Source organism: Charadrius vociferus, unplaced genomic scaffold (genome assembly GCF_000708025.1).
Source record: "Charadrius vociferus isolate BGI_N301 unplaced genomic scaffold, ASM70802v2 scaffold51, whole genome shotgun sequence".
NCBI lineage: Eukaryota > Metazoa > Chordata > Aves > Charadriiformes > Charadriidae > Charadrius > Charadrius vociferus.
Genome location: NW_009646939.1, coordinates 3,855,121 through 3,880,008, shown reverse-complemented (window position 1 = coordinate 3,880,008; position 24,888 = coordinate 3,855,121). Strand labels below are relative to the sequence as shown.

At 40.7% G+C, this 24,888-nt stretch overlaps 1 protein-coding gene across 1 annotated transcript in view; it reads left to right on the top strand.

The window, feature by feature from the left end:
- Positions 1–15,542, top strand: part of SUSD5 (sushi domain containing 5) — a 43,008-nt gene extending 27,466 nt beyond the window's left edge. Inside the window, exons 4-5 of the mRNA XM_009894993.1 lie at positions 4,587–4,775; positions 14,260–15,542. Of these exons, the coding sequence (XP_009893295.1) occupies positions 4,587–4,775; positions 14,260–15,542 (1,472 nt within the window). The remainder of the gene's footprint in view (positions 1–4,586; positions 4,776–14,259) is intronic.
- Positions 15,543–24,888: the final 9,346 nt, after the last annotated feature.

Below are 24,888 nucleotides of genomic sequence, written 5' to 3'. Positions count from 1 at the left end.
ATGGGCACAAGTTGGAACACAGGAAGTTCCGCTCCAATACATGGAAAAACTTCTTTACGGTTAGGGTGACAGAGCACTGGAACAGGCTGCCCAGGGAGGTTGTGGAGTCTCCTTCTCTGGAGATTTTCAAGACCTGCCTGGATGCAGTCCTGAGTAATATGCTCTGGGCAATCCTGCTTTAGCAGGGGAGTTGGACTAGATGATCTCTAGAGGTCCCTTCCAACTCTGAAAATTCTGTGATTCTGTGAAAATACGCTGGTTTATGGGAGGATAGATAAGGGGAAAAGCAGTGCTCCAGATGGAGAGCTCAGCACTGGAGGAGCCCAGTCCTCATCTACCAGCGACACCACTCCAGGCAACCCCTGTGGTCGCCTTAACAAAGAGCACTACTGTTCCCCTACATGACAAGCTGCTGCCAACACACCCTCTGTCACGCTTTGTGGCCCAGATCTGCCTCCTCTCTTCCAGCAAGAGAATGGCCTGAATGGCAGCACTGAGCACATGCTGTTGTTCCAAACAAGCCCATGCTTTGCCAGCTCCTGGTACAACGGCTGCAGACAAAAACCTGAAGCCTGTCCCCAGAAGTGGCTCAGTTTGATGAGCTGCTGTGCCAGCGTCGCTTCTGTATGTGTACCAGAAAGAACAGGTTTGGCAAAAGGCTGAGCAGGAATTGTCATAGCAACTGAGACTGCAGCAGGACGAGGAACCGCAAGATGCTGCAACCTGGAAAATTCTTAGACAGGAGAGGACAGCAGCAAAATGGATGTAGGAGCTTGAGTATGGCTTTCCAGGGTATCAGCTTCCATTTATGCTTGTCCATGCTGTCACCCAATATGGTCTGCAGCAAAGACATGACCTTACAAAGTCTCATATGAGAGAGAGTCAAAAGTTCCCCGTACAATGTTCATCCATGAACATCTTTAAAATCTCTGCTGTTCTTTCTATTTACCCGTCAGCCAGAACTCTCTTTCAGGATCTCATAATTCTCTGTTACCACATCTGTTGCCAAATTTTAAAGTAAAGCTCCCTTCAGCTTTCTTCTTTCCTGGAAGGTCGTAACGTGCTTTTTGAATGTGTTTGCCATATTTAACTAATGTAAGTGTTACTTTTCTGCTTCCTCTGGCCATAGGATTAAGAAGCAAGGCTTTGTAGATAAGAATACCCTCTGACATATAATTGTCCCATACAGCCTTGGGATCAATACTGCCCTCAGAGCAGATACACAGCTCCCGTTTGTGCTGATGGAAGTAGCTACATAAATAAAGTACATGAAATGCAAGGGTCTGTAGCCTTCCTATGAGGCAATAAAATATTTTTTTTATTCCTTTCATCCACATCAATCTCTATTCATCTGACCAGTTCACAGGAAAGGCATTAGCTGCTAACTGCTCCTCACTTCCTCGGATGCCAAGCCTCCATAAGACTGTACATAAACTGAGCTTTGTGTAGCCTCAAGAGCTTGTTTTTTCTGTCAGTGTGTGTGTGCATAACTCCCACTAACTTCTGAAGGTGTTAGACAGTATATATGTATGTGTACAGTATGGAGAATAGACTTCAAAGCTTTGACTTCAGTAGCGTGTCCCTTAAATTAGTGGCAGATGTTTTTCAGCATACCTGGTTGAGAAAGTGGTTAGCCAGGTCTGTCAGACAATTTCTAAAAGCCTGATCCAACAGGACTTTCACTGTGGTTGTTTATCGTAGGATGTTAATTTCACTATGAGGTAAACAACTGGCAACATAAATACATCATATTTCTAAATAAGCATGTATTTACCTAAGCCTGGGTCAGAAGTGGGTAGATGATGGGAAAAGCTGCAGCTGGGACTCACAAGGATCTTGCAGAATGTCCCTGGGGCAAAAGCAGGAAAGCCTGAGCTTCTGCAGAAAGTAGATTGAAAAAAGCTTTTCTGTCAAAACTAGTGCCCATTGAAAACCCTGGATGTGAATTGGTGTCAATGGAAATATTGTTTGTAAGATCTTGTGCTGATGCTGTCCTGAAAGTAGACTCTAGCAAAGTAGCAGGGATGGTCTCGGAAGATATTTCTCCTTCTGCATGTTTAGGAGCATAGTCTTAAAGGTCGCTTTTTCAGCTTCCGAGGAACAGAATCTTTGTTTAACCAACTAAGTAATTAGGTTTTTGTACAAAGGCAAACTGTTTCAACGGGAGAGATCAGTACTAGAACACAAACCTGGCCCCAAGTTTCCCTTATGCCATATCATTACCAGAACTCCTGAGCTATTACCTATTAGCCTTTTCATTTTTGCTTGTTCTGTATCAGGACAAAAGCAGGTTTTGAATCTTCAGTTAACTTTGGCAAGTGGAACAGTTGTTTTTTCTTCCACAGTCAATAAGGGCTCTAGAACCACTGGAAAAAAATCCCAGATTTCAGGAAGAATATAGAAGTGTTTATTTATACCAACACTGCACACTTTGTCCATTGGGTTTCTTGGTGAAATCATGTTCTTGCATTATAGGTTTTTTTTTTGTTTGGTTGGTTTATTTTTCTGTAACCAAGAGATGTCTGTTCCAAAAGGCACTGTAAAAAATCTGGAGGAAAAGGGTACATGGCAAACCCCTCTCGAAGACCACTTCTGAGAGAGGAAGACCTTTGAGAGAACAGAAACCGCAATGCCTAGAAGTTGTCTAGAGGATCTTGACCCACTGTGGGAAATTGGCTAGCCGGATCATATCTATGTTACCCTTCTCAGCTAGCCAATTTCCCACAACCCACCTCATTGACAATAGCCAAGATTGTTCAAACCAGAAAAAGAGAATTAAAATTCAGTTTACAATGGTGTTGGTGGTTGTCTGTCTGCCTCCTCTCTGCACTTCTTTCACGCAACGAGAAACTCAAATGAGTTTTGTTATTGTTTATAGCAAATTTTTCTTCCTGGCTTTTAGTGCTGTCAGCAGGAATATTATCAAACATCTTGTTCCATTATATGTCCTGATAAATTTAGCTCTTCAGATTCTCACAGAGAGCAGTGCTATGTTACCCCTGGGTGTTGTTAAGTTGAAGAGCACAAGTCACCATTTATTTCAGGGTGTCTCTAACCTAAAGTAGGGGAAATTCAAGTATCTGGGAAGAAACTTTTGAGTTTGAGAAAGACTAGAAGATTAGAGAGACTTTGTAAAATGACTGGTGTCCACCTGGACCTTTCCTTTCTGTGAACGTGGGCTGGGTTATTTCCCAGCCTTTACCTGCTTGCTACAGTGTAGTAGATATTAAAGTGCCAGTCTTAAACAATTTCACAAGCTTTTCTGCAGTTAAGAAAAATGACTGTGCCCAAGCTTTTGCTTTCCAGTCCCAACCTACCCAAACTTTTGTACAAGCAGGCAAAGAAGACAGCTGTAGCTTGATGTTCTGGGCTGACTTGTTGGAAACAAAGCCCCTCTGGATGCATCACTATTAAGCATGAATAAGATATAGAAGATATCAACAGATATCAATAGATATATGTAAAATAATAAGATGAAGAAGGTAGATTTAGATTAGATATTAGGAAGAAATTTTTCACTTTGAGGGTTGGTGAGGCACTGGAACAGGTTGCCCAGGGAAGTTGTGGAAACTCCATCCTTGGAGGTGTTCAAGGCCAGGCTGGATGGGGCTTTGAGCAACCTGGTCTAGTGGGAGGTGTCCCTGTCTATGGCAGGCGTGTTGGAACTTCCAACCTAATTGAAGAGCACAAGTCACCATTTATTTCAGGGTGTCTCTAACCTAAAGTAGGGGAAATTCAAGTATCTGGGAAGAAACTTTTGAGTTTGAGAAAGACTAGAAGATTAGAGAGACTTTGTAAAATGACTGGTGTCCACCTGGACCTTTCCTTTCTGTGAACGTGGGCTGGGTTATTTCCCAGCCTTTACCTGCTTGCTACAGTGTAGTAGATATTAAAGTGCCAGTCTTAAACAATTTCACAAGCTTTTCTGCAGTTAAGAAAAATGACTGTGCCCAAGCTTTTGCTTTCCAGTCCCAACCTACCCAAACTTTTGTACAAGCAGGCAAAGAAGACAGCTGTAGCTTGATGTTCTGGGCTGACTTGTTGGAAACAAAGCCCCTCTGGATGCATCACTATTAAGCATGAATAAGATATAGAAGATATCAACAGATATCAATAGATATATGTAAAATAATAAGATGAAGAAGGTAGATTTAGATTAGATATTAGGAAGAAATTTTTCACTTTGAGGGTTGGTGAGGCACTGGAACAGGTTGCCCAGGGAAGTTGTGGAAACTCCATCCTTGGAGGTGTTCAAGGCCAGGCTGGATGGGGCTTTGAGCAACCTGGTCTAGTGGGAGGTGTCCCTGTCTATGGCAGGCGTGTTGGAACTTCCAACCTAAACCATTCTATGATTCTATGAATAACATCACAGTTGTCATGCCGCAGTTGTAGGCCAATATATACCTTTCCAGTTACAGGCTGAAAATAGTTATGAAGGAGGATAAGGGCGTGAATCAGATGAGATATATGAGTTCTGTGGTTGTACATAGGTTTTTGCTCGGTGTAACTCTCTCAGTATCGTTGGTAGCACCGCTTTTAAAGACTTTTGCGAGGTCTCTACAATGTCATGTCTTTTTTTCTTTCAGACAAGCCCTGCGGGGACCCGCCGTCCTTCCCCCACACGATCCTGCATGGCCACACTGGCTTTGAAATGGGGGATGAGCTGCTGTACGTATGCGCCCAGGGGTACGTCATGGGCAACAAGGAGACGGCGTTCACGCTGCTCTGTGACAGCTGTGGGGAGTGGTATGGGCAGGTTCATGCCTGTGTCAAAGGTAAGCTCACCCAACACATGGAGCAACCCTCTGGGAGGTCACAGCCTTCCATTAGCCCAACCGAGATGGTTTCATGCTTACAGGGGTTTCTCCTGGGCATGTACGGTCCCGGTGAAGGTCTTGGTGGCTGGAGCATCAGTGTCTTGGTTGGCCCAACAGGGCTTTTACAATCCCGTCGGTAGATATCTGCAGTAAACCACATAAGAGGATAATTTATTCATACTTAAATGAGCATGAAGTTTCTTTCTGGGTAACAGGACCCATACAAAATAAATAAATGGAATTTTTAACGCCATATTTATTTTTTTCTGTATCTGCTAACTCCACTTCAGGGATTCACTGAGACTTATCCCTGGCTTATTCAGCTCCTGCCTTCCACTCCACCATCTTCCTCCTTTTCCCCACAATACCATTTTTCTTTAGTACTGAACATAATTTAAATTACTGGAAAATAACCTTTGGGAAGATTCTTCACCTGCATATTTAATATCAGAAACAGCCCCTTTCTGGAAATCGGCTGTCTATAATCTTGTATGTGCTCATTCTGTTACTGGGTGAGGTTTGTAACTTTTCAATGTACTTACTTTGTTTACCCAAGGAAAGGGATCACTATGGATGTTACAAGAAATATCAGAGGTACTTTTCTCAGAGTGGTTCAAAAGCCATGCCCAGGCAGCATCAGTGAGCCAAAGACATTGTTTACCAGATAGAGCATACAAAGCAGTTTTTGTATGTCTTCTGCTATGTTTATTTTCACATGAAGCCACAGAGTTGCTGCAGAGCGGGCTACTGAAATGAAAACTTGGTGTTTGTTCTCACCTTTGGGAACGTAGAGCAAGTTCAGAGAAAAGCCGGTGTCTTTTTGTAGGCATGCACTAAGCGCAGCCTGCACGCACATAATGTCTTTCCTTACCGCAGACATTCTGAGGCTGTCCATGGCTTTATCACCCCATCACCAGCCTTACATCTCCATGTGGTGCTATGCACTGAGGCCCCTGAGATATCATCCTCCTTACAGAAAGGACAAGATGCCATGGTGGTATGTGATGCCCCATGGAGACAGGGGTCAATAACTCTCAAGGGCACAGCATGGAACTCCCCACACTTCTTTATATTTTCTAGGTTGAATTGAGCTGACCCTCCTTTAGATGTTCTTGGATTTTTGTTTGGGATGCAAAATGGGTAATACATTAGCTGTCCATCTTTTAAGCCCCGGACTTTGTCCACTGGCTTGTAAGATGCTACTTTGGCTGATCTGAGCTTTTACTAGCCCTTTCCTACTAGTTGCTTTAGCACTTTTGAACTTGTGGCCTTACATATATGATAAATGCCACTTCCTTTTGGTAGATTAGGAAAAGACCTGTGTAAATTAAGAGAGCTGCCCATGCCACAGAAGAAGTCTGTGACAGAGTGTCAGAAATACAATTTGGATTAGAGCTAAGCAATGAGATGGAAAAGTTAAAAAAAGTGTATTGTTTTTTAATTTGCCCTGTTAAAAAGGCATACATTTTTTATCTTGTACCATGCTTTCAGGATTTTAGATATTTACTTCATTAGAAGCAATGAAAGTGGATTTTATCACCAAATAACTTGAATCAAGGAATCAGGCTTTTATTAAAAAAAAAAACCAACCAAACAAACAAACAAAAGCTCTGGGAAATTATAATAATGGTATTTTATAAATTTAAACCTTCAAGAAAATACACCTTTATATGTTAGTTAAATTCTGCAACAAACTTTTAATTTTTCCCTTGTTTAAACATAGGCTAAGTAGTATCGTGTTCAGGTGTGGATGCAATCTGAATTCTGCTTTCTCATTGTCTTTCTTATGTTACCCTCCTGCTCAATGCGTAAAGCTCACAATATTTCCAATATTTAAGAACAGTCATCAGAGTACCTTACTATTTTTTTCAGAGAGATATCACACCTTTAGGGTGATATTTCTGGCAAAACAGGTAAATTTTAAGCAAAGGAATGGGCAGCTGTTGGGTAGCTGAGCTATCTATATGAGCTGGAATTAGCATATCCATTTCAGAACCTGTATGTTCCTTAATGCCCAGGGGCTTGCAGAGAGTTATTTTTATTCATGAATATACACCACCAGGCAGTGGATAACCATGAGAAAAGGTCAAACTTGTTCTTAGTAGAAACGGGTCATGTCTTTGCACCAGGGAACCAGATATTCAAAACCATCCAAATGGTATAGACATACAAAAAAAACCCCAAACAATCCAACATCTTTCTGAACTATTTCAGCTTCCAGAACTGTTCTTACAAACACCAGTTCAGATTAAGTGAAATACTGCAGAAAGTGGAGGAGGAGCATGGAGGGATGGAAGGAAAAAAGAGCATTTACATCTGATAACTCAGTGGGTCTGAATCTCTTATAATCTGCACCAAATTGATATTTATTTTTCCTTCACTGAGGTTAGTGAAAATGCTTTATCATGCACAGAAATAAAACTGTATTACACCAAAGTAAGGAAGGGAAAGAATCAGGCCATTTAAGTTGTGTGTTTCTCTGTTTTCCCTGAATAAATAGTCTATTTCCCCTGTTTTGCCTGAGCCTTTCACATGCAAGGGAGAGAAAAATATTTTTAAAAGAAATAGGAAAGTGTGGCTGTAAAATCACAAACATCAACACTGGAACTTGGGACCAGATGTAATATTGTGGATTATGATTTTTAAAATGATTTAAATGTGGACTTCATGCTGAGGGGCTTCCTTTGATTAATGTTTTTCAAACACTTTAAGGACCTCGGATAGAAAATGCAATACATGTTCAATTAATAATAATATATTCAAGGCTTCTGATGACAATTCTTTAAGAAAGGGGGCTTCACAGGAAGACTGAAATGTGTGATGCTAGGGTTCATAATTTTTAAAAAAGTAAGAATTCAGTGAAAAAAAAATCAAATTTAATTACAAGAAACCTGATTTACAGGTAGTTGACAGATATTTTGGGGACATAGGAGAGAGGAGAATAATTATTAATAAAATGATCCAGAAGCCAGCACACACACTGCTTTTTAAGTGCTTTGAGGCAAGAGAGCAACTTCCCTATCGTGACGTGATTTAATGGAGAATTTATATCCCTGTTGGCAGAGTGGGCCATTTCTGTCCTAACTGGCTCATATCGGGGGAAAGATGGTCGTGAAGCCACTTCAATGAACATTTAAGTGCTATGTTTAGAGGCTGGTAAGATGATACTGTTCCCTTGTTCTGCATCTGCGCTGGGTGAGCAACTGGAAATGTGAAGTGGCAATGATGCTCTTACACCAACACAACTGGACCACAGGGAGAAAACTCCTGTCAGAGAATTAAAAGATATAAGACCTGTTCCTCCATCTTGCGTTGTTTCTGAGACCAGGGGCAAGTCACTAAACTAGTCCCTGCTGCTTACTCCACCTCATCCGTGAACGCATGATCACGTTTATCCAGCTTCATAAAGCTTTCTGAGATTTGCGGGTATCACAGCTGCATATTACTGTCCTACTTGGTAACTGTCGCATTGTAATACCCAGTTTTACATTCCCAGTTGCTCACCCAGGGCAAATACAGAGCTGAAGAACTATCATCATAGCAGCATCTAAATATAGCACCCAAATGTTCTTTGAAGTAGCTTTATGATCATCTTTCCTCTCTGTTTTGATCCAGTTAGAAGAGACATGTCCATTCTGGCACCCAGAACGTAAGTATACAGCCATACAGTTGGCAAATTCACAAATTAAATGACAAAGATATATTATGCATCAATACATATATAATCCAAAATATGTGACAAAACTTGGCTATGGGCATAACTGAACGAAATAATTTCGGGGTTATCGTAAGTGGATTCTGGATACAGTAAAGTATGTTGGAAATTAAGAAAACAGCTCATTGCATGTGGCTTTAATGTACATTGCGCACACCAGGTAATGGACTATAATTTTTAATCAAGATGCTTTTTCAGAAAAGAAGTGACTCTGTATAGTTAATGTTTCCTGCAATTTCTCATCGTGAAAAGACGCTGTGTTCTAGCTGAAAACACTGGGATATTCAACCCAACAAAGCAACCTTAAGCAGAGAACAGGGAAATACCTGTTTTTTGAAATTTATTGTTTTTTTCTGTTTCTGTGGGGAGAACACACTGCACAAAATATATCCTGAAGATTGGCTTTGTAGTAAGTTCTGAAAGCAGATGTGTGCAGGCACAGTGACTAAAGCAACCATTGCTAAATTACGTTTGTTTTTTTCCCCAAATGAACCATTTTCAGGAGGATTACTACTAGCATTTCAGTGGGGGGGTCAGGGTTGCATTGCATTAAACTGTGTCCTTGAGAGTTTGCTTCCTCAAAGAGAAGGCAGATTAGATGGCTGAGAAATTGTGTCATGTCTCTGCTCTAAAACTGGCTAAGAAGAATGTCATGTATTTATCCTCTTCCCTTGACTGCTTTGGTTTTTTTCAACTATGAGCTTGTGGCAGGAGAGGTCATATCTTCTGAACATCTAAGAAACCTCTCCAGTGTCAACACTTGGGTAGTTGTGTAGTGCATTCAGAGCCGGTCTAACTTCCACATTGAGGGCCATACTTGTGATTTCAGTCTAAGGAGGATTCGGCTGACTTTGGCCACCTCCGAAAGCTTCACCTGCAGCTCCCAGTCTTTTTGCCCGATTCAACTATTCTCATTACTTCAAACGTTGTTTTCTGAGTTTTAAGGAATAGCGTTGGTTCACAAACATGTGGTCTGTAAGCACGACTAACCAGCATAATTTAATTTTTTTTTTAAATGGCTTTTGATCTTATTTAGGAATGCCTTTTTTTTTCTTCTTAATAGTGCAAAGGGAGAGTTGTGACAGACAAATAAAATAAGCAACAAAATATGTCCATGGCCTGTCAAAACAATTGTTATGACAAACTTTGGTTCTCTTTTCAGGTCTGTCACTGAGCGGTTGTATTAGATTAATGTAAAGTATCGATCTGGCATGAACTGATTCTGCCAAATTGAATTAGTTAAAAAAATTATGATGGGTTATTTATTTATATGAGCAGACTTTCTGCTGGAATAAAAATCATCCTCTGCCTTGTTGCTGTTGGAAAAGACAAAAGGCAACACAAATTCTGTCTAGTGTGGTCTGGTTGATTTGAGAGAAGTGTGTTTGTGTGCCTGATCCTGGTCAAACGGGTGATTCTTTGAGATGCTGTAGTTCACAAATCTGACTGATCTCTAGGCAGATCGGTCTACATGCTCTTTTCCTTCCCATCCTTAAAGGCAGATGCTGGCCTGTTAATGTTTGCTGTAACTACTTTGAGTTTCTTAGAATAAAGATGTTTTTATGCAGTAGAAATGTTTATGGTGATGGTCTACATAGAATCAAGTTTCAATTTCCTGTACTCCAAAAATACATCCACAAAATATGCAGTGCACTTTATGGTTGTCCAAAATAGCAACACTCAAAATAGAGCTCGGATGCCAATATGCTATCTAGAAGAAAAATTAAACTGATCCGAGAGTGTGGAAAACCAGGCTCTTTGTTTTTGCCTGTCTCTGTGTTTGGTCACTGTTTTCACATTAGGATCAAAAGTTAAAGGAGATGAAAGCTGTTTAGGACTGGATGCTTCCCAGAAAGGACAAGGCTAAATTAAAAGGATTTTACCTTTTAATTGGGCTTCACATCTTTGGTAGTATGCCATTTCAGCATCTGTTGCTGTAAAATGTTCATTTCAGCCTCAGTAATCCCTCAGACAGGGAATCAAAACTCACTGATCCTTCAGTCTGCCAGAGCAGGGTAGGGGAAGATGTAATGATGACCAAATATAGAAAGTTTTTGGTCTTGGACTAATTAATTTCAGTGCTGGCTCTTCTTAAAACCAGACCTGCCTGGACAGGAAGAAAGATGCACCCACTTTTAAATCAGCTGAGAGCTGTTTTATAAATATGTATAAATAAAGCTTACAACTATTTGGATAAGAGGTGGAGCTGAATCTACTTTGATTGTTGCTCTTCAGTACTGAGACTAAAATTCAGAGAGCTGGAAATCGCAAGAAAGTGCTGAGGAGGTGAGCAAAAAGAAGTGCAAAAGTTGTGCAATCTGTTCCTGGAAAATCAAGCTCATGGCTGACTTAAAAAATTGTCATGGTAACACAAACTCACTAAATACCAAGTCCAAGCCCCATTTCAAGGTCTGAGGCCCAGAAGAAAGAATAGAGTATTATTACTGTGTAAGTCAATTCAGGATCACATAAATCAAAGCTTCAGAGTAAGGGGGTCTGTATTTCCTTTGATGGTCAGAGAGCTCAATAGTTGCTTTCATTCTGGCATCCCATAAGCTAACATTAGTTATGTTGATAGTCTTTGCCATAAACTATACAAATACGGGAGATTGCATATGAAAATACTTTATAGCAGCTTTACAACTTGGGCCACAATCTGATTGTCAGAAGGAACAAGACTCCCTTATGCGGTGACGAGCAAGCGCATAATGAGCTCCAATCTCAGGCTCTCTTTAGAATACAATGGGCTTTTTCTTTCCTCAGATGAGCATTAAGAAAGCACCAATTCATTTCTATACATGCCGGATCAGGCCCAAAGACAGCAGGTTTGATGGAGGCTTGATTGATGGTTCAATAAACCCTTAATATGTCCTGATAGAGTGAGGACTTATTTTCCTAGGAGCACACGCTCTTTCCTGATATGCCTCCATAGGACTTTCTTCTCAGGGGCTGAAAGTACACGGCAGGAGAGGCACTAAAGGGGAAGAGCCTCAAATTCTATAGAAAGCATATTGCTACAGTAGTTAAGCATTCCCCAATGATCCATATTGGTCAATAAGCTGCATACTAGCTGCCCATATTGCTAACCAAAGAATAGGTCTGGAGCAGACAACACAAGCAAATTACTGTAATTTTTGTTCACGAATGTGTGTGCATGCACCACAACACCGTAACGTAAAAATCAATGTTTCATCCTCAGCTGGATTACTGTAGTCTGAAAAATAAATGAGTGGCAAAAATAGAGGTACAGGAGACATACAGGTGAAGACAGACTGGGGTGATGATTCATCTTAAAAAAGAAAACAGTGACCATCACAGCTGTTTAATGGTGAGTTGTCACACTGTGATGTTCCAATTCACATATATCCAACAGACACCTGTAGGCTGTCATGAGAGACGTTGGACTTCAGTGAAGCAGACACGCCAGACACCAACTTTTAGCAGGAGACTGGATGGTAAGAGGACAAAATGGCTTGAGGCACCATTTCCATGCAAATAGAGTACCAGGTAGAAAAATCCTTAACTGAAAGCGAGACAAGGGACAAAGTGGGACCAGCATTTGGTAGCTATTATAAGTGCTGCGTAGCGATGACCAATGCCACACAGAGCTTCACAAATATGTTGCTAAAATGCTTTGATATTCAGAGGTACCCTCCAGTCATTAATGAAAGTCTGAAATACTGTTGGGAAAGATTTTAGGATGAATTAGAAAAGTGAGAGTCCTAGCAGGAAGCTTTCCACCCTGAGAGCTGGATTCCCCTGTCTGTTAAGTTGTCTTTGCACCAGATGGAAGTTTTTTCCTGCTTTGGAGAGGACGGAGAGGATCTAGAGGATTACATAAGCAGATGAGGACACCGGGGCCGGGAGGGAGAGAGGTCCGTTGTTGGCATTGTTGTATCGTGCGCAGGTTTCACCCTACACCCTTGCTGTGGGATGAGAGGACCCACTGAGAACATCCAGTTCGCCAGCATGATAGCTTTCACAGAGGTATTAACTCTCCGCAGGCTATGTCGCACATTTCGGTTTCCTCAGCATAACTGCTTTGGTTTATGGTAGACCCGGACGCTGTTCCAAGAAAAATACCTTTTGCTAATACTCATTCTGTTCTGGCACCTGGCTTAAGCTGTTCTGGCAAAAAGTAAGCTGGTGTGAGCTGTATCACCACTAAGTGTTTTTGGTCAGACTGGTTTGACAATATTTCTAATCTTTCTTAAGAGTAGACCAAATATGGCTCTGCCAGAAGTCTGGGAAGCAGTCTCCAAGGAGAATGTGACTCATTCGGAAATTGAGGTGGGCCCCAGATGAAAATGTGATTCAAAGCTGGTTGAATGTAAAAAGGCAAAAAAAGATAAGGCTTTATGAATGCGTTGATTTGTAATACATCTTCTATTAATTTCTTGTTTCCCATGTCATGCCAGGTCTATTGCTTCACTGTCTTCATGAAAGACTAAACACTCTCTTAAAAAGAAAAATTCTCACCATGATTCAGTTTGTTTTATTTTCCATATCCCACAGCACTATTTTCTAGGACTTTTAATGCCAGCATAAATCTCAGCAATTACATCAACTTTCTATGGAGTAAAACTTTTGTGAGCTGAAAATCAACCACCCTGTCTAGTTTGGAAAATTTTTCATTGAGCTAAGGTTTTAGAAGAGTGGAAGAAATATAAATTACAATGCATTATTTCATTCAAATTCAAACGTTTCGTTTCAGGCTTTGAGTCAAGTCTATTTTGCTATGAGTGGTAGGTCTGTTGAGGCATGGGGAGTATTTCTAAATGAGACTCAAACTTTGTGATGAATCCGCCCCTATGTTGCACTCAGTTATTTTTTTTTCTCTGGTTTGGTTTTGTTGGTTTTTTTTTTCTTTTCTTTTTGGTAATATTTCATTTCTTAAAATTGGAAGTCTGAGAGTTGATTACAGATGGTATTATCTTGATACCCAGGTGGTAGCCTTTAAGTGTTGGAGGTGGAGTTTTCTGTCCTTGCAGTCATGGGTACATCTTGCTTTCTTCAGATGAAGATGAGCAGAACTCAGTGTCAGCTTTGGTGGGGGATTTTCCTCAGGCAGCTCTGGAGAGCTCTCATGGAATGAGAAATACCATTCAGCTCACCTGGCCCCAGGTGTCGTATCACTGCAACACCAAGGTCATTGAAGAAAAGTAGCATAATGACAAAAAAAATGAACATAAGGTACTGAATATAATCCTTTAAAATCAGCTGGCTCAAAAGAGATGAAGGTGCTGTAAAACTTCTAGGTTTGTTTATTTGTTTTTTTTAAAGACCAGTTAGTAATTGATTGCTTTTTGCTATACCTTCCTGTCCACACCCATTTCTTGCTTGAATATGATGAAAATTTTTCCTCAAGTCCTGCAAAAAGAGTCATGTTAGGGAGACCAAAGGTTTGAGAAAACAATAAGCAATTGAAGGAAGTCCTCTAACTGCAGACAGCAAATTATTTATATAGGTTTTTAAATCTGGAAAGATAAGATATTAGTGGTTAGCATTGACACCTATCCTGACTTTTTAAAAAAACTTTATATTGACTATCAGCTTATGGTGGACCATCCCCTTTTCAATAAACAATAACATTGAATGAAAAATACTGTCTAAAAGTCACTCCTCATTGCACCTTTCCTCTTGGTGTCTTGTAACAAATGAGCCTAGTGCTTTTCTGGAGAAATTAAATGTTGGCTTCTGTGGGTTTTTTTTTTTAAATGTTTCTAGATGAAACTGAGACACACATTGACTATGAAGATAACTTTCCTGATGATAGATCGATACCTATTGTTGAAAATCAACACGTCAATGGCAAAGAGGAAATTGAACAGGAGCAAGAACAGCTTTCCTTTAGTAAAAGTTCAGAAGAAGGAAGAACTGGAAGTACCAAAGGTGTTACTCAGGACACAGACACTTCTGAAAATGGAAGCAGGGCACCGACTGAGTCCCCTGTGTCACTCCTAAGCCAAAAAAACTTGTTTTGGTTTCCATCGGAGGCTTTCAGTGAGCCTGAATCAGAGAAAGAGACAGATGATTCCACTAAAGCACAGTTTTCTGAAGGTGATAACCACATTGGAGTGAAGGCAGCCTATGATGAACCTGGTGCCAAAATGTTTTATGACAGTGAGGATTTCCCCATTGGACCCATTCTCACAACTAATGATACAAAAGCAGAGATAGATGCAGTTCCCATTACTGATGAGTCGTGGTTAGATGGCTATCCAGTAACACAAGAAGTGGTAGAGGATGATGAAGAGGAAGGGGATAAAGTTGATGGTTCGATGGGAACAGAAGATGATGTCGTCCTCACAACTGAACAACCGAATCATGTTGAAGTAAGAAAATCGGGCAATGGTAGCCCAGCTCCAGAGGAAGGTTTAACACAGATTGTGGCAGCAACAACGAGGATTGATGATGAAGGAGCCAAAGAGACACCAGTACCACTTACATCAGTGAGTGGTCTGGAGAACTTGAGCGTGAGCAGAGGTTATGATGATGCTGCATGGGACCACCCAACGACATCTCTGGAAACTGTGACTCAGGAACCCAGTACAACAATGCTGTTTGACATAACCAGCTTAAAAACGTCCATGTCAGAAACTTCTGTGATGGTCAGCCCTTCCGATCACACTCTGTATGCGGAACCAAAAGAAACAACCGCCTACCCAGCACAAGTAGCAACCACTGCACCAGCTCCAGGTGTCGTTACAGACACGTCATCCCAGGAATTATCTGAGCAAGAAAATCTCACCCAGGGCCTTGGAGAAAAGCCCGTCCCCACTTCTGAGCCATGTGAGGGAGAGGATTGTCCTAAGTCCAGTAAAGGTGCTATCATAGCAGTAATTGTGATTCTTCTCTGCTTGTTACTGGTTGCAGCTGTCCTGGCTGTGTGGTTTTTCAAAAAACGGCAGCAGAAAAATTCTGTCTATAAACTGAATGGAAGGTGTCAACCCAGACATCATTGCTACCACCACTACCACCATCAGCACATTGAAATGCAGAAAGTCTAACCAGGGGTCTTTTGACAGAGATGCTAGAAATCAGAAGAAAAACATATTGATGCTAGAAGGATCACATGACTCATGGATGCTAAAATCCAGCAGTGCAGAAAGCAGAATTAAAAAAAGAATGCTAAAAGAAGATAGAAGACAGAAAAGGTTTCATCCTTTTGAAATCACAGTTTAGCATATTCGACATTTCAGAGCTAAAGAATCTGTACGTTTTTATCACAAGGGTCTTTCAGAGACATCAGCAGGACACAGCGTGCTTGGTAGTACATCTACAATTTGTTCCGCTTTTACATTTTGCTCCTATTAATAATAAATTAATTGATTAATTTCTGTGTTACCTGGTTATAATGTAATGGCAGGGCTGGTCAGGCCTTCTTGGTCTATTCTCAGTGGAAGAGGGAAAGAAGGAGGGAAGGAGGGGAGAAGGATGTTTTTGGAGCAACCACGCATTTGGTGTTTGTTCCTTTTTTAGAACCTGCCCAATCTGGTCAGGATAAACCACCGTAACAAATTATTACCTGACGTGTCTTAAAAAGAAAAACTATTTGCTACCATACTTTAATGGATAGTATTGCAATGATTACTAAGGTTCAGCGTTGTGATTTTAACAAGCCACAAATGTTGGATCATTACGGCATTTTTCTGGAAGGTGTTCTTTTAGGCTTAGTGAAGAAGTGCCATTCTTATACTAATCTTTTTATAGAAATCTCAACGTCTCCCTGGAATTCAGAGAATACTGTAAGTGCCATTCTTCCTTGAGTATCCGCAGGAGAGGAGTCAGAGCACCTTTGATTCCAGGTGTTATGATGAATAGCCTCTTATTACAGAGCCAGACAGTGATGAAGCACTTTCCAGGGGAACCCTATCTGAAGTCGGTTGCTTTTCTGAACATGACACCGACTGACCGAGATACTGAATTTTAATTCACAGCCAGTAGTACTTCTGGCAACTGAAGCCATGTATAATACTTCTGCCATATGAACTCTGTAGAAGGACTGATTTTCACCATTCTGCTCTTTCATCAGCTGAAGAGTGTCTGGGGTGGACATTGGGTATGGGAGGTGGGGATCCATTTTGAATGCTGCTTATTGTGGTTCTAAACATAAAGCAAACCTGGGACAGAGAGAAATTGCATCCAGTTGATAAAATACAAACACTTGTCTTCTCGACTGGATGTTACTGTAAAGACACAGAGGCTTTTCCAGCAGCATGTTCCATTTCAAATGGTTTTGAAAATAAATAGGAAGAGAGAGGAGAATGTTTTCTAGAATCCCTTAACACAGTTCTGGTGCGTTATGAAATACTCTTCCTTACCGTTCTGAATAAAGAAGAGAAAGACTGGCAACTGTGAATAATCTGCAGGTCAGAAATAAAGTCATCTGCCACTCTATTGTACAGCCTTAGCCAAAATACGCCAGTAGTTCAACACATCAAAATATTGGAGTAAGAAAAGGTGACAGGGTAGAGTTCACCCCGTTTTCACGTTCTACCTTCAGTCACAGTGGTAACCATCGCTAACTCCACGGAAGGTAGACTTTATGAAATGGAGTGCAGAATTGGGTCCGTCATACATAGAGCCATTGACCTCAGTGCTGGTAAGGAAAGCAAAGCATTTTTAGCCAATGGCTATATGTTATCTTGGAGAATTTGACCTCAGAGTGGTAAGAGTCAACAGTGGCAAGAGCCACGGTAAATAAAGAAGGACAGAAACTGTAAAGATTTGTAAATATTGTGTTCTCTGACATATGCATGACTTTATGCTTTTAATGCATTCTAGACTATGAAATAACCTAGAACTTCTGTTGTTGTAAACTATTTTTTATCCAGTAATGTTTTTTAAAAAAAACACAATGGATTTCGCACTAAGCAACTTTATGGAGACTGTTAACTCGACTAAAACGTACCATCTGTAATCTCATGGAAATATGCTGAAAAATAAATACAGGAACATCCACTAAAAATATTGTTTAACTGAAAGGTACAAGTACATGTTACAGTTCTGTGTAGCATCATTTAAAATGAAAAGTCAATACTATTTGGCTCAGGAACTGAACATATGAAAACGAAACTCAAAATATAATTACAAACACAAAGTGTACAGGGATCTTATTTGAGACTTAGAAATACTTGTTATTCGTGAACCAGAAGAAAATGTACATTAACATAATTCTTTGGAGGTATTTAAATAAAAATCAAGTTACAAAAAAAAGGGAAAGGAAGCGCCTCTGTGTGTTCTTGTGCAAATCATCCAGTTTCCCCCCATGTTTATGGAGAAAAGATAGGTCCGTCACTTGGATAATTCTTGTAAAAGACAGTTTGATATTAAAAACAATTATCTGAAAAGCGTTCAGCTTCGGCTGCTGGCCCAACTCTGCTCAGGAGACCATCTACCCGCTTTTGCAGCAGCATCTGTTTGTACTCACAGTTTTCACTATATCAGAATGATTCAGGGAGTTTGGGAAAACTAATAAAGAGATGGGGATAAATAGCCTGTGAGTGATACGCTTGACTTAGACCTCCTTTTGTGCGTGAAACTTGGCTAATTAAAGGGATGGCAAACAATAAATATAGTACAGTAAATACAAAACCTGAAGATGATAAGGACAAATTACGGGGGGGGATGAGTTAGTATAGGAATTAAGAGCTGAAGGTGCCAGCTGTGCGCTGAAATTAGGAAAGAAAAAAGGGGGAAATTTCGGGAGTGATTTTGTGATGGTGACATCCAGTCTTTAAGAGACTGACATGTTGCCCTGTGATAAAAGTCATGTATTATGCTCTTCTAGGGGAGTCACATATTACAACAGACTGCCCAGAATCAGCTCACTGGTGTTAAGACTGAGATATGATTTCCCTTTCCCTTCCTTTCCTTTATTAACAACTACCTATTAACTGGGACCCTATTTCATATAGGATGTGTCCTGCCACGTCTGAGCAGAGCCCTGTATAAATTTGCTGTCAGGCAGGCTGAGAAGTGACACTGTGCGGTGTTAACATCGAAGCTACTGGCAGTGTTTGGGGGTTCAAGCCCTTGCAACCAAAAGTTTTGGGGTTTTTTGTACAGAAACACTGGGATAATGGCTTTTAAGTATTCGGTAAGTTCTCAGGCTGAAATCCCCTCAATTTCTGTGCTTGTTCTTCCATTTGCCAGCTAGATGACAATATAAGGTTTATTGTGCTGTACCGCCTTATTGCATACTGTACCTCAAAAGCTATTATGTTGGGGATTGCATAGATTGATTTTTTTTCTTCAGTGAAAACAATTTATGGATTTTTCTTATCCAATAATTTGTAATGCAAAGATACAACGTAATATGTAGCTGTGAAAGATCAGAATATGTAGCTATGAATGACCATTTTAAAAATTAGTCATAACAAGAACTGATTAAATAGTTGTAAGATTTGTCAAACTACAGGGTTACCACCAACTCAGGATAATACTTAAATGCTTAATCCCTTTCCAGATAAGTGATGGTGAGAATGGTGCAAAGGCAGAAAGCCCCTATTTCTTCTTTAAAGTTAGTAGTCACATGAAGTTACACCTCTGACCCCCATATTTCCATTTCAGAGTAAGGAAGTTCCATTACTTTGCAAAAGAATTAATCAGGAAAACAGCACATTTCTTACTTCATTCTGAAAGGGACATCAAAGGGAAGAAAAAAGTTAAAAATAAGCAAAGAAAACTTAGAAAGTTTTTCTACACAAAAGGTTAGCATTTATAAACTTAAACAATTCCGAGCTCTCTCCAGAATTTAGTTTCCATATATCATTGGTACTCTAAGGAGAGAGAAGAGGGGAGGGAAGAGAGATGGGTGTCTAAACCACTGAATATTTCCTTGCCAAAAATAAATAAATAAAAAGGTATCTATTTATTTTAATATTTTTTCCTAGGCACTGAAGAGGACTTAAGATACAAACCCCTGACTTGCTGGGGCGTGCAACCCAACTTACTTTGGCTATTTCTTACTTAACTTCTTTTTTGTATATAGCTTAAACTCTCCACACTAGGTCATTCAAGTCTTGAGTCACCAGAAAAAAGAAGTCGCTGTTTAAAGTATGGCAGACAACCAAAAGTTCAGACAGCTGCAATGAAGGATTAGTTGTGGGTTTTTCTCACTGCCTTGCTACAAACTGCATCACAGCTCTATGTTCAAACATTATTAAATGGGAATGTTTTCTCTGGCACTGACTGCTTCTCCCCACAGTTTAAGTATTGAATTTTTTTAACTGAAGTAGCTTTGGTTTACAGCTCACATTAGAACTTAAAAACATATTTCCATAGTAGCTGGCATATGCAGGCAACTGTTTATTCTCAGTACCAGCCATAATAAACACTTGTACTTTTATAATCCAACAAATCTTTGTCTAATCACAAGTCCGTTTTCAGAGCTGCAAAATTTGCATGTTATTTAAACCATTTTTCATGAAGACTCTCTAGAAATTGAAAGGTTTTCTAAGTCTGCCGTCATTATCAATATAGACCAATTATTCACTGTAAAGGATGTGGAGACACGTGGTGGACATTAATTGCAAGACTGTATTGAGAAAAAGCTTTGTAAAGCAGGACACACTATGGGATTTTAAGAGGAATAGCTTGTCTTGAGGAGACACACCTTTCATTCTACCTCAAACTTACTCTGGCAACTACAAAAAAATGGTTGGCCGGGCTTTCCAGGTGAATTGAGAACAGCATCCGACAAACTTTTTGGTTTATATTTTAGCATTCCAAAGCAGTAAAGCTCTGGAAAATAGAGCAATTTGAATTTGCTTTTGGCTCATGCATTATCAACAGCATTAATGAAGGTCTGCTTGCAGAATCGCTACAGTGAATGAAAAAGCCCAGCAGGACATCTGAATTCCCGTTGAATTTGCCAGAACCGATCATTCTGAAAGTATTTGTTTTTCATAGCTGACTTTATTGGCTATTGGAATTGCCGAGACACAGAAGTGTGGAGCCTACGATGCTGTTTTACGGGAACAGAATTAAACTTCGAGCAGAAAAGTCACTACCACCCTTCTCCCTCTTTTAATGAATATTGCTATATATAAGGATGAATTAGTAAGAGCAGGTATTAATTTGAAAAAGATGACATACTTAGCACAGTCTGTCAGATACACTGATTTCCAACCTGTGAATCTCTTCCCTTGCCCAAACTTTGTTTTTTACATAAGAAATGTTGTCCCAACAGCCATAGAATCATAGAATGTTTTAGGTTGGAAGGGACCTTGAAGATCATCGAGTTCCAACCCCCCTGCCATGGGCAGGGACACCTCCCACTAGACCAGGTTGCCCAAGGCCATGTCCAGCCTGGCCTTGAACACCTCCAGGGATGGGGCATCAACAGCTTCCCTGGGCAACCTGTTCCAGTGCCTTACAACCCTCAAAGTGAAAAAATTTCTTCCTAATGTTTAATCTAAACCTGCCCTCTTCCAGTGTAAAGCCATTCCCCCTCATCCTATCACGTCATGCCCTAGTAACAAGACCTTCCCCAGCTCTCCTGTAGGCCCCCTTTAGGTACTGGAAGGCCGCAATAAGATCTCCCTTGGACATGCTCCAACAGGTCCATGTCTTTCTTATGTTGAAGACTCCAGAGCTGGATGCAGTACTCCAGGTGGTGTCTCATGAGAGTGGAGTAGAGGGGCAGAATCACCTCCCTTGACCTGCTGGCCACATTCCTTTTGATGCAGCCCAGGATACGGTTGGCCTTCTGGGCTGCGATCGCACATTGCTGGTTCATGTTGAGCTTCTCGTCAATCAGCACCCCCAGGTCCTTCTCCTTGGGGCTGCTCTCCAGCCATTCCCCGCCCAGCCTGTATTTGTGCTTGGGATTGCCCGAACCAGATGTAGGACCTCACACTTGGCCTTGTTGAACTGTGTAAGGTTGGCTTGGGCTCACGTCTGCAGCCTGTCCAGGTCCCTCTGGATGGCATCCCTCCCCTCCAGCGTGTCTACCTCACCAAACAGCTTGGTATCATCGGCAAACTTGCTGAGGGTGCACTCAACCCCACTGTCCATGTCGCTGACAAAGATGTTGAACAGTACAGGTCCCAGGCCATCCTGTTTTTCACGTAACCAAATATCCACTTCAGTGCGCCAGCATTTGTGACTCGGTTTAATCTTCAGTTTTTCAAGGAGTTCCCCATCACACAGGACCCCATCCAACAAGAGATCAAGCACACGACTTGCACTGTGTGTGGACCCTTGTGCTAGTCATCTGCCAGAAGATGGACTTCACTCTCCATTCACCTATAAAAGGTGACTGAACAACATGCTCAGAATTATTGCAGACTTGCTTGTGGGGATCAGAGGTCAACAGCAGCTACCCAAACAGTCAGCTCTGTTATGAGAAATGTGAGCAATTGTTAAAAAGTGTAATTGGACAGTTCAACAACAAGCAATACTACCACTGAGGTTCATGTGAATTTTATCTCTAGTGTCAGCAGACACATGGTACCGATGCTGTGTTCGTCAGTCACATGAATGTGGCGACTTCAAGAACATGACACTTTCCTGAGCATCAGCATCACAGTGGAAGCCTTGTCAAAACAAGAAATGAAGGCTAAATCTAAATATCCCATTGGGTTAGGCAGAATCTGCTAACATCTGAGGCGGACAACTCACAACTGCAAGAATTTGGGGTGGCAGAAGGGAGGCAAGAACCATATTCCTGCAGCCTCCCAAGAAGAGCTGGCAGGATCAGAGAAGTGGAAGAAAAGACATTAATTTATTGCAGTCACATGTAAATGTTGGCATTTAACAATAGCAGCAGCAAAAGAAAAATCAGTTAAAAGAACCTGAGAATGCTGAAAAAAGCCACAATAAATACTAAAGAACTGGAAGAGGAGCTATTTCTCATTAGAAAAGAACAAAGGTTTGAGAACTACTTGTACTTATTAAGATTGAACTGGCTTGGGACCATATGTAGTGGAAATTAAGAAAGCCAGAAAAAATCCACAGACACTTGAACAAAATGAAAAAGGGATCACAGTGCCATTTCAGGAGGCCGCAAGAGTATCAGTTGCCTCCTCAAGTTAAACGGAACAGTAAAGGACATCAGACTTACTTAACATAGGCTGAAGAAAAATAAATCGTTGGCTACTGGACATCTTAGTAAATCATGAAATCCCCACCTGAGAAGGCATAATGGCAGGGGGTTTTAGCTGTAAGGTCGAGAGCTGAGGAAATGACTGAACATGAGAAGAGATCAGTTAAGGAAGCCTTAAAGACAGACTCACAAGCTAAACGGAAAATTAATAATACCCAAGAGACTTGCAACGGTTGAATAACTGTTTGATGAGGAGGAAAAATTAGGGTTCATAGGTGCTAAATGTATCCCCAGTGTAACCCATTGCAGTCAAATGAATCACAAAACAGGTTGACTCTGGTGCTCAGTGTTTTACGGGTGGAATAAAAATACTACAATATTTTACCACATTCTTCTTTGAAAAAGATTATAGCAATCTCCAACAATGTGTGCTGGAGAGGGGAAGGGAGTTCTTTAACTGGAAAGAAATAACTTTGGGTGGCAAACCAAAGAGATCCTGAAGTGATTTTCTGTTGGCTGGTACCTACTGTAGCGTATGCTACTTGCTTCACCAACAGGCAAAATCTGATCAGAAGCTTTATGCACACACGTTATTCCCACACAAGACGCAGAGTTATGGAAAACCTCAGGCCTGGGAACTTGAATTATAGGCCCATCTCTTGGAAGTCTTTAAGGTTGTGCATTGCAGTACCTACAGACAGCACACAAGAGCCAGGGCACCACAGAAACAAAGAGCCAAACAATAGGCAGTGCTTGCCAGAGCTCCCAATTCAGTTTGGTAAATGGTAATAAGAAAAAAGTAAGCTAAAAATGTTGTAACGCAAAGGCAGTGTAGAGACATCCATCCACCCCCAACCAACTCCATGCCCTTTAATGGTGAGATTTCTGGATTTGAAAGCTAGAGAATCAAAGATGACGTTATTTGGGCGTATGATGTTAACATCAATGGTGCAGTTCCTGAGGAGGAAATCTGGAGTTATCCTACGCAGATTGCAAAGCAGAAGGACAAAAGAGGCCTTCAGAGCAGTAACCTCTCCCTTGAGCATACACACACCTCCAGCAAGAGAAAACTAGGGACAGACTGGAGAAGCTGCCCCAGCTGGGTATTATAATACACGTATTTCATGCGGAAGTAAGCGATAGTTTACAATCAACTACTTGTAAGTTTTAAAGGCAAAGTCAAATTCTTACATAAAATTACAATAAATTGAGTGCTAATATTGTGTGGAACAAAAAGCATAAGGAAATCTGATATGCCCTCTGTATGTTCAAGGCCAGATTCTGGTCTTGTTACCACAAGTGGAGCTGTGTAAATCTCATGAAGTTAAAAGGCAAGAAGTTAAAAAGATAGATTTTAATTTTGAGAATACAATGGTCTGCCCATCAACTTCAGCAGGTTAGTTGTGATTTATATTAAAGAAGCTAAAAAACCCAATCCAATCTTCCAAACATCTTTCACATACAAACTGAACATTTTAAAATGTTTCACTGCTGTCACAGGCTGGAGGACACTTAAACCTGATCCTGTGGATTCCCCTTCTCGTTCTCTGTAGACACTCAATAGTGTAGACACTATAGTTCTACATAAGCTGTAGTGGCAACAACTCAGCAAGGTAGTGTAGATCATGCTTTGCCTTTTTAAAAACCTAAAGCAGATTTTGGTTTTGCAATTCACTTCCACTCAGTTGAATGAGTGTATGGTTATAAAAGCACCGAATGCACTTGTCTCCCCTTGATGTAAGCAGGATGAAACCACTTGCAGGACTTGTTCCTTAAAATTGAAAGAGGAAAGCAAAGGATGAAATCCTGGATCCTGCTCTGAGGTCAATGGGATTTCTTCTCTTCAGTAGCCTAGTGCACTTATTCACTACTCATCTCTAACACGGTATTTTTTGGGCCTTCAAAGTACTTCTGTACAGGACTGCCATATAGTTAATAGAAGTGTCAGGAATTCACGTGCAAGTATTTTTCATGATTCCACTTAAAATTGCCTCAGTCTCCACCTGTACTTACTTTTGGATGAAAACTATGCAGATAGATAGTCCCACAAAACAGAAAAAAAACCCCATACAAACTGTTTTCTACAGAAGAGAATACAAAAAACATGGACCATAGTTATTTTATACAAGATTGGCCTCACCTCACACAGGAACCACAAGTTGTTTCAATAGAAAGAGTAAGAAATGGTAGGAAGAAGGAATTATTTATTATTCAGTTCTAAATGACCTCAGTTTCACATAATGGAATTTCATTTAGTTTTTAAGAAAGATCAACACTGCTTACAGAACTCTTCAAGCAATTTT